A 27,846-nucleotide genomic window follows, 5' to 3' on the forward strand; every position below is an offset into this window, starting at 1 on the left:
AAGTGCCCTCTCACCCACAACAGCACTCTCACAGGCCTCCACTGCACCCACCAAATACACAGTGAGATACACAGTTAAGACTCTGGTTACAGCTCTGGATGCCCACACAAGAGCCAAGTGAAGCCAACCGCAAGGCTACGTCAGCAAGGAACAAGGTGGAAATGGCTGGGTAAAGGGGTTTGAAAATGCTGGAGAACAAAAAGATTCCAGGATTCAGCCCTTTCTAAGAGGAAGGACACTGGGAATGCAGAGGTGACATAAAATTACACCAGCTCTGACCTACTCCTCCGTTTTTGCCAGCTCCAGTTGAAGAGAACAAAAACCAAAGCTGTTTCCTATCTCCTACATGGGCTAGAATGCTATCTTCCACAATCACATGCTGGAAAGCAAGTTTAATTGGTCTATAAAATGAACATAAGACATATCAAGCCTTGTGCACACAGAAATGCTCATCACAGTGTTATCACCATCCTTTGTCTTGGGCTTTCTCTAAGAAGTGAAACATTTCCTTGGAGAGCACTGTGCTGGCAGGAAGGAGCAGTGAGAGAGTCATTCCTTTTCCTGGCTCCAAAAGCACCTAAGGAAGAAGTTAGAGTCCAGAAGAGGAAAGGAAATCTTACCGTTTTGTCTGGGGACAAGTCTGACGGCCACATGTCCGGTTATTGTCTGGTTGTGGTTTATTCCTGCACATATAGTCCGGATAAATTTCATTGTCTATGGTACAAAACACCAATCGGGATTGGAAACCTAAAGGAGAAGCAGGAGAGTATCTTGGTCAATGCAAGCCATGCAGGACTAGGTTTGAAATGCACTGGTGTTGGCAAGACAAGTTTCTAAAGTCATGCAGAATCCACACCTGCCCCAGCCAAGCTGAAAGAGTCAGGTGTAGTTCTTGGTATGTATGAATGATGTCCCCCCGACAGTATGAGTCCACTGGAAGGGCAAGAGACAGAGAATAGTTCTGTGTAGGTGAGGGGCATTTTCCTGTTATTTGAGTGGACTGTGACTCACAAGAGAAGTGCCATATCCCTATATTGCTCATCAAGGAACCCTGCATGGTGTGTGCAGTATACAGCAGCAGAGCTGGGGGCCTCCTGTTAGACCCAGAAGGTCAGTCTTGTAAAGACTGGACACTGGAGAAAAAACTTGCAACTCTTCATGCTTCCTACAGGATAAGAGTGCGCAGCAAAAACAATATCAGCTCCAACAACCACAATATGGCAAAAGCTATTGAAATGGCCATCAGCACAGAAGACCAGAAGAGGCTGATAGAAACTCTACATACTTTCAGCTGGAGGAGGTTTTTTTGTTTGACAGGGGTTTTTTGCTTGGTTGTTTGTTTGTTTTTTAGCTTAAAAACCATAACTTTCCTCATGGAAGAATTTGTAAACTGAACATGATGTGACACCCCAGGAGATCTGACAGTCCCCCTGCAGAGGGGGAGTCTTGCAGGCTATTGGAGAGGGGAATGATGTGACCTAGTTATGTAGGCCAGGTCAGCTTGGAAAGGACTGCTCAAGGGGTTGAAAAGGCATGAGAAGGACATAAAGAACTGAAGCAGAACAACATAAAACAAAGGCTACTTATGAAGAACCTCAACAGATCCTAGTAACAAGTCTGTGGACTAGGGCATGGAAAATAAGACAGGACAAGGCATGGGACACAGTCCTGTTGTGACTCTATGCGTGACCCTCCCTTGACAAAACCTTAGCTGCCTCCTGTAGATACCTGTGCTGTCTTCCAGCAGGAGACTGCTGGGAAGCAGCTGCAGAGGGCAGCACACAGTCACACTGTCTTCAGGGTGTGGATATAAACCCCACACTAGCTTAGAGACCAGGTCCTGTCCCCTTACCTCCTCCACACTCAGAGCTGCACTCACTCCAGGAACCATAGCTCCAGCTGTAACCTGAGGGCTGTCCTTGCACAGGCAGGTAGTACTCATACTGTACCCCTGGGTTTGGCTCCTGGCTGATGAGCTGTGAAAGCATGGGATAAAGTCAGGGAAGTAACAATAGCAGCACTTTTCCCCTTTGCAGCATTTCTCCACCACGTCTGAGTGTTCAAGCTGACCTGCTTCCCTCCCATTCAAGGAGCACTTATTCTCCATGCTGCATTTTCTCCTTGCCTTCTATGCTACTCAACAAAGCATTATTTTTCGGAGAAGGGTTCATTCATCCCTCTCAGAGACAGAAGATCCAGCTGCTCCTGTAACAGTAAGTACCCTTGCCTGGCCTGCAACACACTATAACAAGCAGTGCCCTAGAGCCTGTGCTTGCCCCAACCCCATTTGGTGCTGACTTGACTCTCCCCTAAAGTCAGAGCCCAAGGGAATGGGCAGGAAGCCAAGATCAAGCCTTGCCCTGCTCTTTTCTGGGCAGCAGAACCAGAGCCCCCTGAGGGCCCCATCACTTCTCCAGTCTTCCCCATGTGGTCCCCACCAATGCATTCCCACTGCACAAAGCGAGGGCTGCTGCACAAAACGAGAGAGCAAGAGCATCAGCGGGGGGGAGGCACAGCCGCTTACCTCAATGACAAGGGGTTCTGTGGTGGGGCCCCGGGCATGGAGGAGCTCTGGGGCCAGATCACCCTCCGAGCCACGGTCATAGTGCATAACCGTGCTAGCTACGTGCAGCGCCCGGCTGAAGTCAATTGTCCAGTGCCCATTCAGGTAGTACTCCCCTCGCACGTTCTTGACCGCTGGACAAACCCACATGCCAGAGAAGAAAAGGCAATAAATTAACACACCTATAACCTGACACCTGGCTCCAGATACCACAAGACAGGGACTGCTCTAGACTTTCAGGGTATTGGCAATCCGCAGACCTCTCAGCTCTGCCATTTGAACCCCAGCTGCTTTATATCAGTACTGTAACCCTTTAAGTGCGGCAACAATCTAATATAGCAGCATCTACCAACACAGCATAAATTCACACATCGAAAGAGGAGCGTAAGAACTCGACAGGGGTGCTCCTGTTTCCACTCAACACTGCATTGCAGGTGTGGCAAAAAAAATGAGAACATCATCCTCCAACAGTGGTGTCCCCCCCGTAATGCTCTCTTGCCAGAAGCTGCTCCATGTTCAGACAGTAGTTCTGGTAGCTGGTAGCTTTGCTGCAGACCAAGCACTTTTTTGCTGCACAATCAAATGTCTCCAGTATATTCCAGCCCTGTGTATGTATTCCCCACTGTTAGTCACTGAGGCACAGCCTATGTCAGCCTATGCCCTGCTTGCCGTTAAGATGTGGGTTTCACACCCCACTGACTCTACACCACTACCCTGTTCATCAGACATTCTATTCAGAAGACAAAGACTTTGGTGCTGTATCCTCTTTTCTACAAAGGAAAACCATCAGACTGATTTGTCCAAAGCATTGGGCAATGGAAGAGTCAGAAAGCAGAAGAGTATTTGCTTTCTTCACTGGAATTTCCTCAGCCCTGCCAGAAAGCTAGGTGAGGACATTTCCCCCTCCTTTTTGCCTTCTGCAACATGACCAGAACTTGAGGGTGTACAGACAAATACCCAAAAGTTATCTATGGGGAAAAGAAGCCCATCCCAAACTTTTGTGTGGCAGGATGAGTTACGTTTTACATCCACCAAGCAAACAGCAGAACTCATACCCAAATTTTGCTATATCAATTAGACTCCATGTAAGTTCCAGGCAGGAAGTCTGAACATGGTTTGGGTGTTTTTTATTCCCCACCTAACAGCAAGATCACTGCAGGAGAGAAAATGAGGTAAACCTGAAGGCCAGAGCTGACCATCACTAACACTTCAAGGATACTCGATATTCAGATCCTCATTTTCAGAGACTTTTTCCCTCTGACATATCAAGCCCTCAAGGTAAACATCCCGAAGCCCAGTATACCTGAAAACCAAATTTTAATGCAATGGCTGGAATCCAAATGGACTGAAACACAGATTCTGACATCAGTCTTACCCAGAAAGTTCCTGCTGGGCATAACCTCCTTAATTTGGATGCTTGTGGCTCCCACAGGGATGATGAAGATTTGATTGTACCCTGAAAAAAAAAAAAGGAAGAGGATTATTCAATATCTGTCTGTGGATACCACACAGTCACTTTCCTGTGCCGAAGATGCTCCTGGTTTTATTGGTGCCTGAACAACTGGATGAGCTTTTTGATGGTGGCTTGAAGCATTTCAGCCGTCACTTCACCTGCATTCTGAATAGCTTGACACAAAACTATCCACAGTTCATGCGTAAAAAGTTCCAACTATACCTCAGAAAAGTAAGCACGGGGGTCAGTGCAATGTCCATTTTTTAGATTTTAAAATCTTTGGAATTTCAGCAAGTATCATATTGGAGCTCAACACAGAGAGATTTGACCACAAGTGCAGTTGTTACCTTAAACTAACTCAAAATTGGCCAGATGCAGAAGATCCAGTCCCATTTCTAGCCTCACACTAATCCTGGTGGGGCTCTGAAGACACTGAACAGGGCAACAGTCTTATGAAGGAGGTATATAACTATATTCATATTGTACATTTACAGCACCTGCTGGAGACTGAGGAGGGAAACACACCAGCAGCATGGCAAGTACATCTGTGTGTACTGAGACTAAAGAAATGATTCCCAGGGTAAGACCATCAATACAATACTTTTTTCTGATGCTAAGGCAGCTAAAGAGCCACATGCCATACAGACATTTCAAGCCAACATCCAAGCCTGCCTACAACAATCATGCGAGCAGGTGTCTCCACCAGCCCTGGCAGGAGCTGGAGTGCAGGTTTAACTCTCCCCTTCTCACCTGCCCAAACTACCTAGATCATTTATACCTTTGGGGAGGCTGGGCACATCAAAAGTGCCCTTCACACCATAGCAGGTGCTGCCATCTCCTCCGCACTGCAGGCACTTGTCCTCCTTCTTGGCAGATTCCAGCATGTTATCACAGCCAACGGCCTGTCAGAGCACAGGAGCACTGATATGAATAAACCGTAATGACAAGGAAAGAAAGAAAAAATGGCCAAATGCTGGACTGATCTAATAAGAAAGCCTGAATCTAGGGAGTCTGGGAAGTCAGGATAGGACAGGGAAGGAGTTATCAGAGAAAGGACAGATTTGGCATTCTTCTATTTCACATTCAGAGACAGATAGATAAATGCTGTCTACATGCTCCTCAGCACCTTGGAGACTGAATTATTCTCCTTCTCCGGTGCTATTATGAAAGGCCAAGTACAACAAAGGGAAGCAACAGAAAGACTGACAGTCACAATAGTAAATGAAGGAAGCAACAAGATGACTAACCTGACAAGCTCCCTCTACACAGATGTCCCGCTTGCCAGGTTCACAGGTAGTCCCATCTACCACTGCTTCCTTGTGCCTGTAGTAGAAGTTTTCTCCTTTGGGAATACAGTTTAACTCACACTTATTAGGCGCTGGTAGGAGAGAAAAAACAAACATTATATAGTATGGCTAATAGCTTGATAATGCATCAGGAGCCTGGTTTTAGATCACAGGAGCAGAAACAGAGGGGTAGACTGATATTAAGTGGCAGATTTTGAAGAAATTTCTGGGTCACAAACTGCTGGGTGCTGGAAAAATACCCTGTTAAAGCCTCACTGTATGCAACCATTTCCTCGGGCACTTTGGCTGGCCAGTGGTGGAGGGGGGACATTGGGCCAGGTGGATATTTGGTTATTCCTTAGTAGGACTGTCCTTATGCTCCCTTGGAGTACAAGGCTTTCTAGAATGGGAATGAGTGCTGATCCAGAACACAAGGCAGCTGTTATCTTAACAGCCAACAAACAAAACTTTAAATCCATCTTGAAATCCCTCGTAATTTGTTAAACCACTGTGAATGATAACATATCAAAGCTCAGAGCAAGGACCATCTGGTTCCTACACCTGCTTTCTGAGCTGGTTCCTCAAGAAAGCATGGGCCAATTGAAAGAGATGTTGTATTTTCTGAAACACTCATTAATTATATGCATATGTTTCCCCTGTGCCCTGCTAATATTCTTTCACCAATATTGAAAAATATAGCAGAGCTTCTGCTTCTCTAATACTTTAGGACCTAGCTGCAACCAGTTCCAGCCTTCTTGAGCAATGTTTCTGAAAGAATGGCTGTTACAAGAGACAAATACGTATTGCTGCAATGGGAGCTGTCTCTTGGCCCATGCATCCAGTGTCTTCGTGAGAGCAATGCTTTGCTGCTGCCAAAAAGATTTTTTTCCATGCCACCCCTTGCTCCCCCACTCCAGCTAAGGAAGTACCCTACGAGGATATTACAGTCAAAAACATTACAGTCACTTCAAAACATACTGTTGATAGTTAGGGATGAAGTGTAACCCTACATGTTTATCATTACCTCCATAATACGGAAGCCACTTGTATTTCTTTCCTTGGAATTCCGTCCCATCGAACTCTGCACATTGCTCTGCCCGGAAATCCCGGGAGCCTTCTGGGCAGCTCTGTTTGGAGGAGAAAATGTTTGTACTGGGCCATTATAAAAAGGACGAAAATTAAGTGTACAACAAAAAAATAATGTTTTTTATTTGTTATTGCTCCCATATAAAATCAGGGGCATAAATTCAATATGCTTTTGAAGGGGTACTGTTGATGAACTGCATTCACCAGTGATGCCAGAGAAAGAGAAACTAATAATGACATGTCACTTCTGAACAAGAATGATGTTTGCCTGGGGAAAAGGAGCAACAGGCAAGCAAAACCAAAAAACAGAGCACAAACAGAGCACTGTACCTGAACGTTGCATGACCGATAGCTTCGAGCTGATCCAACACAACTGGAAGCACCTTCTGTCCTGAAAGACAGAAAAACAACAGGAAACTTTCTGAAGAATACACACACAAAAAATTATCTCATGGCAGACATTACAAATCACCTTCACATCGAGCCTATCACCCTCACACAGTTTCCTGAAACAGCAAAATAACTAAAATGCACTTCTCTTCCACTAAAGCAAGCTGGCACCTTCTAGTGCCATTTTCTGCTATGGTTTGCCTTCTGGCATGAATGAGACACACACCGTGAACCTTTACAGCATAGCTCTTCGGGGTCATGTTTCAACTAAATAGAAGCAGAGCTTTTAGTCCTTTGTCCACCAGAAAACAGTCAAGGTGTCCATACCAGAACCAGAAACATGTTATTGGCAGCGGGAGGGTAGGGGCCAATTCAGAATAGGTAGGCACATCATCTATCATGCTGTTTACGTGCACACTAGGCCCATCAGTAGGAAGAGCTAAACACGCCTATGGAAAGTGTGCAACACCCTCATTCCAGTCAAATGACTCCAGCTGAGAATTATGGAGAGTAACAGTTATGGAGGAAATTGATCTGAAAAGCCAACCGATATCTAATATCTCAGCATTCCTAAAATGGAGAGACAGGCCCCCAGGGGTTCTGACAGGTGTCTACCATAACGCACAGGTGTATACCGTAATGGGCAGCCTTCAAAAGAGACCTTTCTTTATTCTGGGTGGGAAGAAGCAGTGCTCCATAACTCTGGATTCTTCTATTGAAAAAAACCCTCTCATTTCTCCAAACATAAAGAGGATGTGTTTTTCAGGATATTATTGAGAGTCTGGCTTTGTTTTCCTTTTCTTTGTTTTTATCCACAACAGGATCTCTCAGATCCATCATTCCCAACAGGTGCAGTCCCAGTCATCATCCTTGCTGCATCTAACCCAGCTGCAAATGAGATGGCACAGCGTTACCGCTGCTTGAGCCAACGCCACTCCTCCATTTCTTCTGGGGCAATTTACCTTCCTGGGAATCATAAGCCTGAGAAAATCTTGGCACAGTCACCAGCTCTCAGGAGAGAAACCTACTGCTCTGGACGGTTCTCCCTCTCCCGCAGGACTGCCACGCTAGACCTGATTGAACAGCTGCTGCCATGGCAATCACCTGATTGCACAGCCTCAGATCTCGCAGAGAAACCACTGTGCTCTAGCGAAGGAGCCAAAGCAAGGATGTGTTGAAGAGAGCGCTATCCAAAACAGCAGTGATGAGACTGAAGCTGAGGATCATCTCAAAGCGGTCTCAGGTGACTTATTCCCCTGGAATCAAACACTAAGTTGGTTTCATTCTGGATGTATATTGGAACATAAGTGCAGGAGCTCAGTAACAGAAAAACACATTTAAAGAAAGAAAAAGGAGGTTAGCCCTCACCTTTGGGAATAGCAGCGCCGTTGCCGAAAGCTGACTCCACCACCACAGCTCCGGCTGCACTTGCCCCATTCACCCCAGCTCCCCCAGGCATCAATCTGCCGTTTCATCCAGCGGCCCTGTCAATAAAAAACCCCACAGACATATCAAATGAACATGGCAACACAGGAAAAAAATAATGAAAATGAAGCAGAGCTCCTATATGTTCTCTTGCAAAAGAGACTGTCTTGCTGGGCTGTATCCCTAGTATGAAAAGTGGCAGAGAATAATACATCAGAAATGTCAAGCCTCTAATATCTAAGAGTATTAGCTTCCTGAAGACATATAGCACATCCAGCTTTATAATCTCCCTTAAACTGTTACTGTTTGTCTATTCACAGAATCTCAGCACTTTTGAATAACCATCTGTAAGAGGATAACATCTCCCTCTCAGCAAGGCAGCAAAGGCAAATCATTAGTTCAGGGACTATGAGGACTGTCACTCCACACCAGATCAACAGAGCCATTTAATCCCAAATCCTTGGCTCCAAGCCAGATACTTAAGAGAAATAAAGGAAGCAGTAAGGAAACCCCTGGAACACACTTTTTACTGCAACAAAATTCCATACATGGACCTTTTTCCCCCCTACCTACCTATGTCCAATGATAAGGTCAAGGTCTGGGCCATCATTACCTACAGCCTTAATTAATTTTGTGTTTAGAAAGTCTGAATGGATACTGGCATTAAGAGAAATAAGCATGATAATATAGACAAGAAGTTACAAGTCCAATGGAACCAAACAAAATACATTGCCCTAGAAGCACATGAAATAACATATCATCAGGAAAAGGCCTATTGCAGCTGATGGGATCCACATACAGCAGGACATGGGGGTTTAGCAGGAAGAATAGCAATATCCTGAGAAAAAAGAAAAATTGCAGGGTACAACAGGACTAATTCCGCTTGGGAAAAGAAGGTAAATACATGGTTACACAGGGAGTGATGTTGTAAAAACAGGGTTTGCTCTGCAGCTGCACCTGTAGGGCAGTTTATGTATGTTATACAACTGGGAAGGTAATGTGTACCATTTGGGCACTTGGACATTTGGGGTAGTGAAGAGTGGGCAGGCAGAGAAACAAAAGGTAAAAAAATATTGAGGTGTAGTCTAATTGCCTTCCACACACAGAGTATCCCACCAAATCTACACAACCCATGGGTCTGGGTCCCAATCCATCCTCTGGTTTCACACAGCCCCTTTTGACTTGAACACAGCACCCCACGTTCCCATCTTCTATGTTTCCCTGCTCGTGCTCTGTTTCCATTCCTTCCTGTTGTCCCTCCTGCATCCTCATGTAAGCTACTCCCTGATGATCACCCAGCTAGTAAGTGCCATCATAAGGGTTTTCTGCTGGAGTGGAGGAACGCCCAAGAAATGGAGAATTTCACCACTGCAGGGATATGAACCCCACTCAGCAAGCACTTTTCACCCACCCAGGTCACTTTCCAAGGCCTACAGAGAAGACACAAGCTCCTCCCTTTAAGAGCATAAATTTCACTTCAGTTAACTGATAACTGCTTTTACGTAAGACATCCAGGTCTCTCCTAGAAATAGGAGCTAACCTAATAAAATATCTGGTGAATCCAACTCAGGCAAGATGCGTGGGTTAATCCTCCCTTGTAATTTAAAGAGTTTCTATGCATACACCATGCCTGACCGTATGTCCCTGAGTTACCGTCTTGTTTCTCTCTTTCACCCTCTTTTAAGGAAAAATTCCTGCTGCTGGCAAAGCAACAGTCAGAGATATTAGCTGATCATATTGATGCACTTACTACCAAATTATCCACAACTCTCCAGATGCAGAGTCATTCCAAATTCTTCCTGCCTATTACCTATATTGCTCTAATGTGAAACACTTTCTTCCTAGCCTATGTGATTTATTTCCTTCACACAAGTTTTGTGCAATTCTTTCTAATACCTCTGCAAGCAAAATCCTTCGGGACAAGTTTTCTGGTTCAGACTAACTCTGCCTTCACCCTGCTCACTCAATGGCACTACCCAGGTTACAGCCACTTCTACATACCTTCTCTCTGCCAAGTCAACGTCTCCCTGATCCCTTGCCAAACCCTTCTCCCATTCTTCCATTCCAGATATTGAGCTCAGTGTTTGTCTTCTGCATTCTTATTTGCCTTTCCGGGAGTAATCCCATCAATAGAGTTTTAGCTTTCAGCAAGGCATCTTATTTTCCCAAGATTTTCTTTCAGACACCTAATTCCTCTCCCTGTAATACCTCCTCCCTTACTCTCAAAAGAATGAAACATGCTACCACTCTGTTTCTCTGCAGTCTATACCTCTCTATCAGCTGGCTGATTTAGGAGCAGTATTAGCTCACCCTGGAAACAAAGGACCTTTCAGTCAGCATAAGGGAGAAAACATGTAGATAAAAATCCAGAGGAAGAGCATTTTAAAGTCAGATTACTGGAACGCAATTAGGATAGAAAGCCCTTCCCTGACACACACACCAACCTGATTAATAGTCCAATATCCCTCCTGCAGAAGTAGCATTCTTTATTCTTTCTACAGAGAGCAAAATCTGCAGGGACTCTTTGTTGTAAGGTTTATGCATCCGCAGAGTGCAGGAACAATCATTTTCTCAGTATCACTCCATTTATGTATACCCCAAAAAGAGCACTGGCCAGAAGAATCCTCCCAAAGATGTACTGTGTTAGAGAAACATTTTAATAGGGGACAAACTCCAACATTCCAAAATCTGTGCACAGCCCTCATTACTTCAGTAACCACACGCATGTGTATGCAGGCAGGCAAATATAAAGCTGCTTGCTTATAACAAATAAGAAATCTATTATTAAATAATCTGATAACAAGATGTTTTTAGATGCTATCAGCTAGTTTCTCTTCCAAAAGCCTCTTTCTACTCTCTTCAGACTCTGGAATGCTTTTATCTGTTGTCAGCCAGAATGACTAAGTCCTAGTCCCTCACAAACCCCAGAAGTAAAAAGCTACAAACTTCATCCCTGTTACCAAGTCACTCGGCTCCATTCCCCGCCTTGCTTCAGCCTAGCACGCGTACAAGAACGCAGTTCCTTTATCTGCAATAGGTATATATTTTAATCTTTCAGGAAAAGCCAGAGAAAGCGTACAACCATCTTACTTGACTTCTAAAAACTCCAGAATGGACAGTTAGTTAATGCCCAACTGCTCTATCTAGTTTTATTGCCTGTTAAGATAACAGAAATGCATACCTGCTGGGGATATTGATGATGCACGTGACCCTGGCACCACATGCTCTCAGTGCTCATTGGTAAACAGGCTGCTGTGGTATAAAAGTTTAGAAGTGATTTCTTTTTTATGAACACTGCATTGCTTTCATCAATTCCTAGATAGATGCATTGCTGATGTAGTTGCAGCATCTGCTGTTATCAGGCCAACTGTATCTGATATAACCAGCAAGTAAAAAAGCTATGCCTCTGAGTCCCTAGAGCTTCAGACTTTGCCTTTAAAGACAATTCCAGTATGCATTAGACACAAACAAAAGAATTCTGGAAAAGGGCCCTAGACAGCATAATATATACTATATAATATTTATTTTTATATATGAAACATGCACTGGAAGAGAAGTTATGAATGGGACTCGACTCAGAAAGACAGAAAATGTTGGCAGTATGTAGAAACACTTTAAAAATGGTCGTTGGAAGACTTCTCAGTCACTCTGATGAGATGGATAGGAAACTGCATGGGAAGAGGACTGTGCTTCCCAGACAGATATATTGCAGGTATGCAGTGATCTGCCAAGTTCGTATAACCAAATGTGGACTAGCAATTCACCATGAATAAATTCCTAGTGCCTTATTGCAATTCAAATGCAACTCAAATACTAGCAAGCTATCAAAGCAAACATCAATTTACTATACAGTCCAAAGTGAGCAGTGAAGGTCTGCAGTCACAAGTCCAAACAACCTAAATCCCAGCCAAGTTCTTACCCCTAGTGTTTCCCTTACTCCTTGGGCACCTTTGAGGGCCTAGAGATAGCCAACCTGAATTATTCTGTGATTCTTTGTGCTGCCTTTCCAGACTGACAAGCAGCAACAAAACATCATGTTACACCACTCCAACAGTCGCTGCTGAAAGCACACGGTTACTGATATCCACGCCATGCCTGAGAGGTTTTGGACAATACTAGTGCTTGCTTTTAGCTCAGCAAGTAAAAGCATAGCTTTGGTCCATTGAACTGCAACTGAAGCATCTTTTTGGACACTGAAAATTTTTTGCTGTGATTTCTTGAGCTGCATCACATAGTTACTAGACTCCATTCAGATCTGATAGAAATCTCGGTGCCAACACTGAGGATATGGTAGGAATTCCTTGATGTTGGAAGATGACTACAAAGCCCTGTACAATTGTTATCCACTGAAAATAGGTAACGCTGTCAATGATGAGTAATGTGTGGTTGATTCCCCAGGTGTCACTGTTATTTTATGCATCATTTCTGTGGCTTAAAACTATAGTGAAAATCAGACTCTCTTTAACCTTTCTTAATATTTTTCAAATAACACTACATCCTTTTATTTGATAAGTACCTGCTTTCTGGGGTTTACCGTTTCTGACATAAGGTTGACGTTTATTTTGACGCACCCCTGAACTGTAGCCCCACTGATGAAACTTGTATGAAAGAAGGGTGAAAACCGAACATTTTACAGAAGAAAGTTATCACCACAGTCATTTATTCCATAATGATTTAATTGCCAAAGTCTTGGCAAGCAAGAAGTCTCCAGTGAAAAATGCAGCTTTGCTAAGTTTGAATTATAATTGCTTAGAGAAAAGTTAATAAGAGAGGGGGAAAAAAAAGAAAACCGTCAAGGTGCCCCAAGGGCTGGGTGCTCTCTGTGGGCTGTGGGCCAGTAGCATGGGGCTCTCCTGGGGTGGCAGGGCAAGCCAGGGAGTAGGGCAGGCTGGAGGACAGCCCCAGCCCTGGGAATTGGGTACCTTCAGCTAAAGCCAGGCCAGGACGTGGGCCCATGGGTGGTCCTGGTGCATCAGGGCACATGGCCGGGTAGGGCAGGGCTGTGGGGAGCTGGAGACCAGCCCTGCTGCAGCATCACTGGGGCAGGGGCTGACAGCCCCGGGTGGCTGCAATGGGGTCCTGGGCTGTGGACAGGGTGGGGTGAGGCCAGTCAGGGCCAATGAAATCTAGTAGTGCCGTCAGGGCCCCAAGAAAAACAACCCATGTGGAGTGTATTCTTAGACCATGTGCATTTCAGGACATGAGCCATTTCCTTCTCCTTTCTATATCCAGAAGACCCACCCAGTACTACAATGATGATCACCTATAACGTTTCCATATAGCTAAGCCCTGCAAGACATATGGCATTCAACACTCAACACTTAATTGAAAGGGAGCTGAAAATATTCAGTGTATCTCACACAATTATAATGTAGATAGATGCTACTACTCCCATAGATGCATTTTCAAGATAAACCCATCTGCAACTGGCTATGCTATTAGCCAACAATGCAACAAAAAATAAGCGAATGAATCAGACCCACATCAGCAAAGCATTTGTTATAATTCTGTCTTAACCATTGATCTTGGCTGAGACACAGCAGGCTTGCAAAGAGCTTTGAAGGTAAAGAATGCCAAGTACCATTTTTATGAATAATGAATAAGCAATCAAAGAATTGCATTTGAGCAAAACTAGAAAAACAAGAATGAAAGGGAACAAGATGGTGACAGCAGGAAACGAAATACAAAATGGTACAGAAGAAGAGAGTATCTTATTAAGACAAACTGCTTCACAAAGAGAAGAAAAAACCCCAAGGCTTCATTAGTCTTAATGGCTTGTGGTTTTTACACTCACTGTGTATATTTCCTTTCATTCCCCTCTACCACCCTAGCCATGGCTTGTTAGCATATCCCCTCTAACAAGCCCACTAAAAGCTGTCATTTCCCTTACATCTCCAGCTCCCCAAACACTTCAGGTTCTCCCTACATCACTTAACCCACTCCTTCATTGTTCCCAACTCTTCTCCATGTTCCCTGTGTTCACCTCCACCCAGCACTCCTCACTTTTCTACCTCTTTATAGGCTGTCCCACCATATACCTGGCTCCTTCCACACCCCCCTCTTTCCTGTCAGCTGGGCAGGACGCGGTGCGTGCCTCACCTACTGCAGAACCAGGTACCTGCTGCCCCATGGGACTGTGCTGGCTTGCTGGCTGGTGGCAGTGCAGATAAGTTACTTTTCAGAAATGGAGAGCCTTCCAGAAACTCTGGGTGGCCTGGAGCTGACTAGAGTATAAGAGGAGCTCTCTAAAAAGATACAGCCATTGCAGAGAAGTCAAATTAATTCTTGGAATCCTTGTGGAAGAAACTGGGGACATTCAGAAAACTCCACAAAGAGGGGGATTGTGAGAAAACTTTATGACCCCAAACTTACTTGGAAAAAGTGGACAAAACACACAGTGTGAATTCACCAGAAGTTGTTTATCCAAGGGACCTAACAGGAACTCAAAGTTGAAACGCATAAACTGTTACATACTAGCAGACAACCCTCTCAGCTAAAACCGCTTTGGCATCTGAGTATTAGAAAGTGGAAAATCTGACACCAGTTTACAAAGGGATCCCAGGGGAGCTGTACACCCACACAGTGTAAAACTGACGTTTAATAGAAATGACAACAAAGAACAGAATTAGCAGGCACCTGCATAAATACAGTATATTTGGGAAAAAGTCAACAAGTCTTTTTTAAAGGCAAATCCATCTAAGTCTACTGCAGTTCTTTGAGAGATTCACAAACATGTCAACAAGGGTAACCTGTCAGATACACTCAGATTTCTGAAAAGCTTTCAGCAAAATCCTTCTCCTAAAGCTTTGAAAGAAGCTAAGCAGCCAGAAGGAAAGTCCTTGCATGGGTGATGAGCAGGTGGCCCAAAGACAAAAACAAAGGCAGGAGTGAAATCTCCATCCACTGCAAGAACTGACACTAAACAGCAGAATTCCATAAGGAACCTGAACCGCTTGACACATTTATAAGTTACACCAAAACCACAGAAGTAACGAAGGCAGCTGATGAGACAGACTGCAAAGAACTGTGGAAGAACACTATAGTATGAGTGACTGGTCACTAAAATGACAGTTGAGAGTTCATGTAGGTAACTTAAGTCATGCACAGGAGAAAACACAAATCCTATCCTAACAAATAAAATTATTATATATGAGCTGATCCTTACCACTCAACAGCAGGATCTTGGTGTTATGATAGAAATGCTGTGATGCTAGAAGTCTATATGGTTTCAAGGAGACACTGACCAAATTCAGGGAAGAGAAATAGAGACCTCTCCAGTTCAAGGGGTTCATAAAGCACAAAAAAATGGAGACTGGAAGTGTACTGGGGGAAACTGTACTTACTTACCAATCTTTTAATAATTTTTTCTAGACATGTGTTTGTGACATAACTGGAGATAGGACATAGGGCAAAATAAACTGGTCCTACCCAGTACAATTACTCTTGTGCACTTTTTCTACCTTTCCCTCAATAGGAACATTAATAAAAGCTCCTTCTCTTTCTCCCTCCTCACAGTAATTTTCACTGTTTCTGTATGACCTTAACTTTGAGGTCCTCCTGTACCTTCTGCCCTTTCTGTCAGATCTGGTTAAGGGGTTTAGAAGTTTAGTCAATAGATTGCATTTAAACAATAACAACTTTCATTTCTTTAGCAGAAATAAAACCCAGCATTTTAACCTAGAAACGCAGACCCATAGAAAGCAATACTGTCCAGATGAAATGTATTTGAATATGATTTTCAGCCAAGCCTCAGACCAGCTTTCACTTTAAGCACACCTGCAGTACAATCTAGGAGCAAATATAAGTATTGGACATGATCTAACTATTAGCTAATGCCTACAGACCATAAAAGATTAAATAAAACTCTTCCCCTAATGAGCAGCTTTTCCTTGAAATAGTCCCATGGTATGGGCAGATAACACATTTCCAATCTGGAAAGAAGGAATTCCAAATGCAAAAAATTGCCAACATAAAATCACACTTGTAAAAAAGAAATTGAGGCAGAGAGAAATCCAATTAATGTCATGTTTACTAAACATAAAGCAACCCCAAAGTATACAATATATACACACAATCATGACAAATACATGCACACAACAATACTAGAAGGGTTATTCACATGGAAAACCTCCAGAATTTATTTTCTCTAAATCACCAGAAGCACAATTCTATCAGCAGTAGCGCTAATGGACAGGGCTCAGACAGTTTTACTTTTACATCACTTTATCCTTCTCCGAAAACACAGGAGGAATCATGACAAAAACACTTGAACCTGGCATTTTCCATTATTGCCACTGCTCACAGCCTTCCTAGAAGCAATGACAGCATGGCCTGAAATTGCACTAGAGTCTTCAGTCTCAGTTCTGCATTAACAGCTAGGATATAAGATGGAGAAACATCTTTGCTTTCTGTTTGTATAGCCCCTAAACACAACTCCTCCTGACCGTTCGGCTGTAGTTTCTAGTACTACCACAGTGCAATCAATAAAGGAACTAGAAGTAATGGGTGACCTCCTTTTCCAGATACTTCAAAGCCTGGTGAAAAGGGACAGACACCGCAGGTGCCGTATGGTAAGACCCTCTCTGTAGGGAAGAAGAGTCTAGTGGGTCCCACCAAGAATGGAGCACTGGGCAGGGAATTCTCAGCAGCCAGTGGCTTTGACAAGCAGGAGTCCCTGTCTTGCTTCTTAATGCTGCCTGCCATGTCTGGCAGATAAACCGGCCACTCTCACACAGCAAGCAGAGAGAAGATGTAGGCAATAGCCTCAGCTGCTCGTAAAGTCTCAGCCCTGTTAACATTTCCGCCTTTATTCTGCTTGCTGCTTTCCCTAGCCTAACAATCAATAAAGTAAAAACAAGTTCAGCTACCCCGCTCCAAAAGTACGAGAAGAGATGAAAAACAGCAGGCATCTATCTACACCCTTTAATCACAAGCAGACATGAATCCCTGGAGATCCATCTCCATCCTCATGTCAGCCTGCAGTTCACACGTTTATAGCTGTAGTCCCATTAGCACTATCATTCTGTGTGTTTGCAAGTTCATGCTTTCCTGCTTCTGGGACAAAAGGTGTCCAGTCGTTGTTTGCATCAGTGGACAGGATGGATCTAAGAGGTAAGCGGTTCATTCTGGAATAAAACCCACACATGCTAGTCTGTGCCTTTTCTGCTGTTTTTAGTTCTCCCACCACCACCCTCTTCTTCCTGGGGCGTACACTATTCATGCACTGTATAGCTGGAGGTGAACCACCTTTCTACCCATGTGCTGCTATACTGGCAGCTCATTGGATACCAAAATCGAAACAATTGCTGCTCTCTGGGCTGCAAGGCTGCTCTGGATCTAATATTTAGCACACAGTTAAAGTGACAGAGACTCAATTTCTTAGAGATATGCTACTATACATGAAAGGAAGTGTTTCTCCTTCAGTGTGGGGAAATGCACCATGCCACCTGACAGTCTCTTGCACATCTGCCACTGGGAATTACAAAAGAACAGCACAGGGAAGGGACCTTTTCAATGCTGTGTGACATGGATTAAGGTTATTTTTCAATAAGCCTGCCACCTCGGGTGAAGCCCTAAAGGAGCGGAGAACAGTGTAGAACAGCAAGTAATTCTCCAACTTATTTTCCCACCATGCACTATTCCCCACCACAATTTCCGGTCTCACCCTCTCCTTCCCTTCCTTTCTCCCACCACACATGTACAAAATTTGCATTTATAGCAGCAGGGCTACCACTCCTCTTCTGCAGCAGTGAAACAGATACATGCAGGCACTGCTTTTCCACAGCTGTCCCCCCTGTGGGAGTTCAGGCAGCTCCACCACTCTTTTGGTGCATAGCCTTGATCTAGCACAGACTTGAGCTGCCATCACTACCACCAGTCCTACCAGCTCCAGCTCTCACAAGTTGACTGTCTCTTGCTATGGTTCAGCCTACTTGCATTAGCATCTGGTAAGGAATGGCCCATGCAAAATTGTTCTGGTGTTGGCTGGGATAGAGTTAATTTTCTTCATAGTAGCTAGTATGGGGCTATGTTTTGGATTTGTGCTGAAAACAGTATTGATAATACAGAGATGTTCTACAGAGTCAAGGACTTTTCTGCTTCTCACACCACCCCACCCCCAAGTAGGCTGGGGGTGCACAAGAAGTTGGGAGGGGACACAGCTGGAACAGCTGACCCCAACTGACTAAAGGGATGTTCCATACCATATGATGTCATGCTCAGCATATAAAGCTGGGAGAAAAACAAGGAAGGGGGGGTCGTTCAGAATTATGGCGTTTGTCTTCACAAGTAACAGTTACGTGTGATTAAGCCCTGCTTTCCTGGAGATGGCTGAACACCTGCCTGCTGATGGGAAGGAATGAATTAATTCCTTCTTTTGCTTTGCTTGCATACACGTCTTTTACTTTACCTATTAAGCTATCTTTATCTCAACCCACCAGTTTTCTTACTCTTACTCTTCCGATTCTCTCCCCTATCCCACCGGCGTGGAGTGAGCAAGAGGCTCTGTGGTGCTTAGTTGCCAGCTGGGGTTAAACCACAACCATTTCTCTCTTCTCTCCCAGACAAAAAATGGAGAATTACCACAGCAGAGTGCCTCAGTGCCGCTGGATCTTGCTGCTTCCTCATGGCTTGGACACATCCAGCATGTCAGGAAAACTGAAATTAAGTTGTGGCTAAGCAAAACCTTCTCTCTTCCTCCAGCATGCCTTCAAGAAGAGCTACTGATTGCATGCAGGGGACAGAGTCTAATGATAGAGAAATGTCAGCCTTCACAGTTTCAGGGTGTTTCAGTCATTTTCATTCCAAAAAATCACCAGGGTGGAGATAGGCAGGTGAACAGATGAACTGAGTATAGTATATTCTGTTTCTGGTTCTTTTAACATACAGCACCATCTCCTATTAGATGCGAGATGGCAAGATCTCACTTAAGCATATTTCCATCTGTAGGATAGGAAATCTGTGATGACTAACAAACTCTGCTTGATTTCTGGCCTCTCATCCCTGATCTTCAAAGAAGGTCTAGAAAGCATTTGCAAATGCTGAATCTGGGAACAGAAATTAATAATCGTACTAGAGATTAAAAGTTATGGACTCATTAATTTTAATGGGATATTTATAAGTCCTCACTACTCCCACAAAACACTTACTCTAGGTGATAATTACCTCTCTTTCCCCCCCCCTCTCTGTTCCTTTACACCTAACAAAGATATCACATCTTTCTTTGCTAACACTTCCGCTCTACTCAGCAGGTCACCTTTTACCTCGGACGCCCGACTCATTAATATAATTGAAGTTAAACTCAGAGAAACTGTTCTCAAGCTGCATTTACTTCAGAAAGATCCTACTTCTCTCTCAGAAAGGAAGAGGAATCCCGGTTCCTAATGGCTGTCTTCTTTTTCTGACAATATCAAATTGCCTTAACATAAAGATTACCTCCCCCAGTAAAGCTAAACCATATGGCTTAGACCACTAAGACCAAAGAAAAGAGAAAAAACAGCTAACCAAGATCCATTCATTTTTACTTCAAGTGATAGCTCTCTGTAGCTTTGAAGCAGGAGACAGCAATTAGTGCTTTGCAGATAACACCCCTAGAGCCAAAGGCACTACCAGAATTTTGTTATTTAATTGCCATGTTAGACTTTTCATAACATGTACCACAGTAGGCCTGATGACTTGAACCCATTAGCTCTTTCAGGAATACTTTCTACAAAATACTTGAGTTACAGATGTTGACAGTCCTTAATAGAACTATCTTTCATTTCTCGTTACAGTGTTCAGAAGAGCTTTTACTTACTGAAAATGCAGAAGGTGGCACCATCGCTAGCATGAGCAGAAGGAACAAGTTCTTCATCTCTGCCTGTGGGAACAAAAAGATTATTGATCAGAATTGCTTGCTGCTTTGCTGTTTGTATGGCAGAAAAGCTAAGATACTATACAGTAAAAATGGAGGTGGAACTAAAATCAAGGTGAGAGAAGAAAACCAGTTTTATCACTACACTCCCTGGATAGATGAAGGCAACTGCAAAGACTGAAATTACCCTGCACAGAAAGCCAGAACGTAATTACTAAGTGCAAATATTTCCCTGAACTTTCCTCTGGTATTATGAGAACACCATCCCCGGGCACAGTGGAAGATGCATGCTGTTGCATGTCTGCCCTCCCACCCTTTTATATATACGCATGATAAAATACTTGAAGATTGCAATGACTTCAACCAACCCAAGGTAAGAAATTCCACAGTTAACATTTCTGTACCCTATATTCATTCTGTGTTGCTTGGTGAAGCTTCATGTCTGTCTTTGTGTGATCTTGCTTGTTTAAAATCCTATGGTCCATCATGGACAGCTATAGCTAGATTCAACGATCAGTAGTTATATTCCTTCTGCAGAGCTAGAAAGGAGATCAGGCCACAGACTGGTATGGCAGCATACAACAGGATATAACAGTTCCAAAAAATCAGGGCATTATGCACATTTGCAACCACAATACTTCATTGGTGCATTGCCTGTTGCTACTTTATCCTTCCTCTTTTGAGCTGCGGTGACTAAGCCCACACCAGTCACCACTCACTGACGTTTACAGCTGTGACCAATGGACACTTCAGCTACTAGAAACTGCCTGTTTCTCATGACCATTTTCTTGTGACCTCATGACCAGTTGATTGAGCCCGGAAAGAAAAGATGGACTACATATTACTAGCGTAGTTTTATCTAGCCTAAGCTTCTTTTTACCTTGGGAAAGGAAAGGAAAAAGGAAAGATGGAAAAATCTTCCTTTCACAGTGCATAAAAGCATCAAGGAAGAAATGTTTCTCTCATCAGTCATTGTAACAACATCTGTTTTAATATTAAAACTTCATATATAGCAACTTTAGCCTGGCCTAGTAAATCCAGATAAAATACAGAATGTATATCACCATTAACAATTATAATATTGATAGAAAATCATTGTTGCATGAAAATATCAAATCAGAAACAAAATATACCCAAAATGAAACCTCCTTGATCTAGCATTTGCATATTTCAGGTTACTTTATGATGGGGAACCATTTTTTTCATAGTGCTAGGCCTCACTGAATCACAGCTCATTACAACTCTGCAAGTCCATACATACCATCAATTTTGACACTCCCAACATTCACAGTGCTGGGGATAAGAAGCTTGTTCTTTAACATTTTTCCTTTCAGATGTAAAAACTACTAAAGTACTGAAGATCCAGTTGTACCAAATTCTGTGTGCAAAATAGCAATGAACAGGGAAAATGTAACTGGGAAAACAAGCACTGAGTGCCAATCATATGATTCATAAGAAAATGAAGCTATAGGAGCCTTTTATATGAATAGACTTTCATAAATTTTGGATTAGTCTTTCTTAAGAAACTGAGGGAAGAGTACGTACCCTCTATCACCCACACATGCTACTACTTCTCTGCCCATTCAAATCAAGGAAGAAACAACCTGGAGATGCCCTCCACAAGAGGACAAGTACACTCTCTATGCTGTAGAGGCCAACAGCCAAAACATAGGCTAGATCTGTGTCACAACCCTATCCAACTGCCAAATCCTTTTAGAGGGGAAGGGCTACAAGTTCCATGCACGCAAACAGCAAAGCTTTCCTGAAGCACCTTATAATGTCCTCAGACCACTAGCAAAGGGCACTGTGAGAACAGCATCTTCCTTGAATGGTGTTGATGTCAAACAGAGGAAAATCTTTAAGATTGATCAGCTCCTCTTCCTACTGCCCAGAGAAAAAAAAAAAAATCACATCCCTTGCTCCGGCAGCCTTGCTCTGCTGCTAATGGACTACTGCTTAGCTCCTTCTGGCATCTGAGCCGAGGCAGACAGGGAGCTGGGCCCAAACCATGTGAAGCTCCTAGAGAAGAGGCTAGAGAAGCAGCTCACCAGGGCTAGTGGTGCTCCCATTCTCCAAGTAGTATCTTGAAGGTTTTTAGCCAGATAGGATAAAAAGATTCTGTGAGGAGACAACTGGAGACAGCACCCAGTGTTTGGGACAAACCCATGCATCAAAGCAGCAAGAGATTACAGCTCTAGTGCTTGCTTGTAGTTTTGTGCTATTGCACTTGCACAGGAATTGCTTTCATATGTCCCAAATTTAGCATTAAAAAGTTTAGACCATCCAGCCCTGTTAAATTAGTCAACAGATTCCAGGAAAGACTGTCAGAAGGAAGAACAGGGCCTTCTGTATCCTATTAAACCTCCCACTGCAAAACAAATCTTCCATCTGATTCTCTGAGCTTCAACAAACTTGTTATTTTAAAAGCTTCCTCAGATGTAGTATTCAGCATTGATCCCTTTTGCCTTTACTTTCAACCAGAAACAACACAGATGGGACTGGGGAATCTGTCTGAAACCTTGGCAAAAAGGTCAAGTTCTGTTTCTGGATTTAACGGCTCTTTCACTCCTTGTAGGACCTGGGATACAGCAGCATATGTTTGTTCTGCTTGTTTGCCATTCTTCTCACTGAAGGCTGGGTATGCGGGGGAAGGAATGAAAAGGACAGTGTTTTGCAGCGCTTTCATTTGTAGCAACAGCAGCTGCTGCTCCCTGTGCCTCCTGCCCTTCTTCAATTCTCTGCAACCCTCCCCAGCTCCCTTTTCCCACTGTGTGCCAGAAGAGCATCTCCACCCCTCTCCACCCCAAAACAGCAGCAGGGCCTGAGGGGAAATGGTGACTTTATGCTCAAGATATGGAACAGCTGCTGGAAAGCTCACATGGAGGAATTCCTGCCATAGTGCTAAATTATGGAGTTATCTCAGTGAGAGGGATTATGAGAATCAGTTCACAATAAGTAAGGAATAAACAGAATCTTCAACCAGAACTAGAGGTGTGCCCAGTTGAAACCTCTGTTCTGTACACCAGAAGAGATTCAAGTTGTCTAGCCAACCACATCTGGCATTAACTGCTCAGGTTAGATGAATAAAAGAGTTGAAGTTGTGACTGGTTCCAGCCATCTCCAAGCTTGGTCAAAGAGAGTCAGTCCAGACCTGAACTATGAAGATGTTTTCTCTAAGAGACGCTGACCCAAGCTCCTCTGAACATTGGAGAAGTTCAAACTTGAATCTGACTTCAGCAACTCAGGACCCTTACTTCTATTCCAAAACGTTATGGATCAAATTCTATTTTGTGGAAATTCCAGAAACTTCTGAAAGGATATTCTGGTGCCCTTTCTGAACTGCCTCCACTGCACCTACAGAATTCTACCTGGCACTGTGGACAGGAAGGTCAGAGGGCCACAGAGGAGATGGCTGGAATTTCATAACTCTGGGCAGAACACAAGAACTCCAGTACAACTGGAAAGTGGGATAAACACCCTTATTTCAGGGCTTAACACTGAATCCACTCAGGAAAGAAGCTTTTGCCTTAACAAATAAAAGGTCTAGAAAAGACAGACGGGCAGTCTTGGAGATGTCTACATAGTGGAGCCAGCAGTGAACTGCTGTAAAACTATTTTATTTAGTTACAAACGCTTATCCAGGGTCAGGCAGGCTTAGCAAGATCAGTCGAATCTTCACTAAGACCAGGAGCATGTTTCAGAATCAAGGATAGTTTTAATGACTCCTATATTTACTTTTTGTGTACAAATCCTGCCTTCCAATGCACAAACAAGGTTCAAGATTGCTTACTTAAACTTTGCCTCTTTTCTAAATAACCTCTCAACATCCATGTTGCTAGGGAAACAAGACCTACATTGCCTGTATATTATGTAAAAATAACTTTGAATCAGCTGGCTAATTTCAGGGTTTCAAAAGCATAAAGTTAACTTTTGTTTGAGGTAAAAGATACTGGGTTGGGATGAAGAGATGTATTGGCCTTCTAACCCATTTAGATGATGACTTTTTCTTTTTGTCCTGGTTCCAGCTGGGATAGAGTTAATTTTCTTCCTAGTAGCAGGCATAGTGCTGTGTTTTCGATTTAGGATGAGAAGAATGCTGATAACACTCTGATGTTTTAATTGTTGCTAAGTACTGCTTATGCTAGTCAAGGACTTTTCAGCTTCCCATGCTCTGCCAGGTGCACAAGAAACCAGGAGGGGGCACAGCCAGGATAGTTGATCCAAACTGCCCAAAGGGCTATTCCATACCATATAAAGTCATGCTCAGTATATAAGCTGGGGGGGTTGGCCGGGGAGCAGTGATCACTGCTCAGGAACTGTCTGGGTATCGGTCGGCGGGTGGTGAGCAATTGCATTGTGCATCACTTGCTTTGTATATTATTTGTATATTATATGTATATATTTGTGTATATGTATGTATATATTTGTATATTATTACTATTATTATATCGTTATTATTATTAGTTTTACTTTATTTCAATTATTAAACTCTTCTTATCTCAACCCAGGAGTGTTTCTCACTTTTACTCCTCTGATTCTCTCCCCCATCCCACCAGGGCAGGGGGAGTGAGCGAGCGAGTGGCTGCGTGGTGCTTAGTTGCTGGCTGGGGTTAAACCACAACACTTTTCAACAGGACGGAATCCAAACGTGAAAGAGATGTTATAGATAACTCAGCCTTGCTTAAACAAGAGCTTCTGCTGTTTGGTCTGGGTTTTTCTCTATCCTTTTTGAAAATAATTGGACAGCCAGTGCTATGTGGCTCTTCTCTGTTTAGCACATACGACAGACCAGTCTTCTTTTGCCTGTGAACCACATTTCTAAATCATCCTTTGGCCAAAGGCACATACCACATGTGAGTCAGGGACTGTTCTGTGAGTGGTTCACAGGCAGAAGATAAAAAGACCCCTTCAGGGTTCCCACTTTTCTATTGCCAGACAAGATTTAGCTGGGCATGCAGGTAAGTGGCAAAGCCACCCAGCAATACTAGCTTTAGCAGGTCCTTAGAGCTCATTTCATCTCCCAGCTGGGGATCTGAATTACCCAGTGTGGATCTGTTATTCCCATCTGAGGTAGCCCTGACAGAAGCTGCCTTTGCATGGCTTGTGAGCCACAGGTTGGCCACCCCTGCAACAAATATTGGCCTGTTGCGATATAGATAGAAATTGCTTATTGTAAAGTTTAGCACATCCAGCACTAAAGCAGAAGTTGCCACTGTGATCCCACTATTCGCACCTTTTCAGAATTTCCTTCCTTTTCCTCCACTCCCAGTTCCACCCCCCTTTAACACATCATATCTCACTCAGTTGTTATATTTTTAGAAGTCTGGTTGAAGGAGGTGGGAAGTCAGAAAGAACGATGATATGTTGCCCAATTATCCACTGACATAAGTTTTTTTTTAGCCACTGACTCAGAGCAAAGTCTTTTAGCTTTTAGACTCATTACATTTTCTAAAGACATTATGATTTTTGCTTTGCTCTCAAAACATCCAGCATGTCTTGGTTCCAGCTTGCTTTTGCCTTGTCTACTGATAAGCACCTTTTAAGTTTTTGGTGGAAGAGTTAAAAAAGGAAAATATACACCTACAAGAAAAAGATGAGATGAAGGTGGGGAGAGAAAGAGGCTCCATGGAGCAGGGATCAAGGGTGAGGAAAAAGCTTCTTTTACTTAGGCTGGGAGCAGAGTTGGGAGAGCATGAGGACCACATCACACAGCCCAGAGGAACGAAGAAACCAGTCGCCCCTTTAGGCAGAGGCTGTCACATTCAAGATACTTCTTAATAGGCCTGTTTTCTTCCCTGACTACAGTAAACCATCTTTTGTTTGACATTTTTCCAAAGAAAATCCTGGGCCTGATGTCCTTTGGGCTAGGGCAGAGAAGCCAATTAATGTGCATGTGACTGTTAAAGTGGGAGGATGCTGGATTTCCTTTGCCTTGACCACGCGACGAGCCACATTCATAAAGAGCTGTTTATATATAAAGCAAGGGATAAATGTTTATAAACATGCGTTTAAATACAAGACGGGTTGAAAGGGCTTAGTGGGAAAGGAGAGAGAATAAAGAAAAACAAGACACAAGTTGTCTGAGTAAAAGTCTTATGTAGATATCTTTACCATTGGTATCCAGATTTATCAATTCACTCTAAATACATGCTAGGGGTTGAGGAATTCTCATCAAGAAAGTAATCCTGCTGAGACATACTTTCAGCCATATTACACATATTATGAAAGATAAACTTCCATCTAGAATAACTTTAAAATTCACTTTGTTAAATGAAAAAAAGTTACAAAAACTTACTAATGAGCACAGCAGCAGAGCACCAGCTGGCTGGAGAACTGAGTAGTGGCAACATATAAACATCTTCTAGACTGCTCTATCAGTAGGCTTTCATCTCAGCTTCAGCCTGATTTATAACACACAAATCTGCACCGGGCCATCACTTAATGTGGCTGACTCAGGCAGACAATGTTTTTACAGAAGACTTCTACAGCAATGCCAAGTTCAGCAACACCTGGGGGAGCTATGGCAGCCTCTGTCATACAATTTTAATCTGAATACCAAAATCACACAAAACTGTAGCTGAAAAATCATCAGGTGCAAGAGGAAGATGAGACTGTGAAACACACAGAAGTTCTAGTAAGGCCTCACACTGTACCCTAACAGGGGGTAGGCAAAGAGGCAGATCTGCTTCTTTCCCACTCTCCAAAATCCACAATGAAGTATCTAAGGTTTAGGTCAGTGAAACAGCATCTTCCAAATAAATGTGGTCACTATGGCAGCCCTTTACAGGAGCTAATACAGTATTTCATGAGGACAACTTTCTGTCTACCTATTAATATCTGCTGAGATTCAATTTTCTGCAACCAGCCTTCTACTATTAGGTTTGCAGCTAGAGATTTATTATAAGGAGTAAAGATAGGATTCTGCCTTCTATTTTGGTAGTCTCACTGTGCTTAGCTGTTAATTAAATCTGGGAGCACATAGGGATAATGACAAGCACACACAGAATAATTTAGACAGTTAACATTGCAACAAGAAGCCACACACTGCCTATGAAAAATACATGACAGGGATATAGTATCCCAAACACTAACATAATTGAAGAGGAATGGCTAACAGCCTTTTACATTTACTTCTGTCCTGTCACAGCTCAAGCTTCACTTACATGAGTTATTTAGCCTTATCTGAAACATTACCCAACACTGAGCACTGCTGCTGTTTACAAACATGTTAGCCAGCTGAGACTAATCCCTTCCAATTCAAATTTTGGAGAATTCTTCAGGAAAATAAAGGATTTCAATGCTGGAAAATTACTTCCAATTTTATTTAACTTCATTCCATCCTAAATATAAATATGGCAATCTTCTGTGCTGTGCAAGGGGTTAAAAAATAAAAATTAAAAAATGAGCATTATTGCAAAAGGAAACTTTAAAACAATGCAAATTGTTTCCTGCCTCTCTTTGCAAGATCTACATCTCTCTTCACTGAGAGGATGTTAGCACTACATTCAACAGTATGCTTCTAGTATACATAGGGAACACCTGTGTTACCTTTAAATCAATTTGCTTGGGGACTAATAACATAGGCAGGAAAACATGAGAGTATTTACCCTGAACCTCATGTCGGTTTTGATTGCTGCTGCCTCTATGTTGTTTCTGGAACGTAAGATACTTTTTTGTTGTTGTTGTTTTAAGCTAAATCAGTTTTAACTATATATATATCTGTAAACATGCCAAGCACACCACACTTGTATGGGTACATCTCTTCCCTAAGGAATCACCCTTACTGACTGTG

The 27,846-nt window shown here is 43.1% G+C and overlaps 1 protein-coding gene across 1 annotated transcript in view; it reads right to left on the reverse strand.

The window, feature by feature from the left end:
* PAPLN (papilin, proteoglycan like sulfated glycoprotein) overlaps positions 1–20,539 on the reverse strand; it is a 39,520-nt gene extending 18,981 nt beyond the window's left edge. The window contains exons 1-11 of the mRNA XM_075713031.1: positions 20,459–20,539; positions 19,998–20,060; positions 8,147–8,262; positions 6,719–6,779; positions 6,327–6,429; positions 5,264–5,394; positions 4,795–4,918; positions 3,939–4,019; positions 2,525–2,697; positions 1,853–1,976; positions 621–747 (exon numbers count right to left, since the gene is read on the reverse strand). Coding sequence (XP_075569146.1) covers positions 621–747; positions 1,853–1,976; positions 2,525–2,697; positions 3,939–4,019; positions 4,795–4,918; positions 5,264–5,394; positions 6,327–6,429; positions 6,719–6,779; positions 8,147–8,262; positions 19,998–20,060; positions 20,459–20,539 — 1,184 coding nt within the window. The remainder of the gene's footprint in view (positions 1–620; positions 748–1,852; positions 1,977–2,524; positions 2,698–3,938; positions 4,020–4,794; positions 4,919–5,263; positions 5,395–6,326; positions 6,430–6,718; positions 6,780–8,146; positions 8,263–19,997; positions 20,061–20,458) is intronic.
* Positions 20,540–27,846: the final 7,307 nt, after the last annotated feature.

Source organism: Pelecanus crispus, chromosome 6, assembly GCF_030463565.1.
Source record: "Pelecanus crispus isolate bPelCri1 chromosome 6, bPelCri1.pri, whole genome shotgun sequence".
Classification (NCBI taxonomy): Eukaryota; Metazoa; Chordata; class Aves; order Pelecaniformes; family Pelecanidae; genus Pelecanus; species Pelecanus crispus.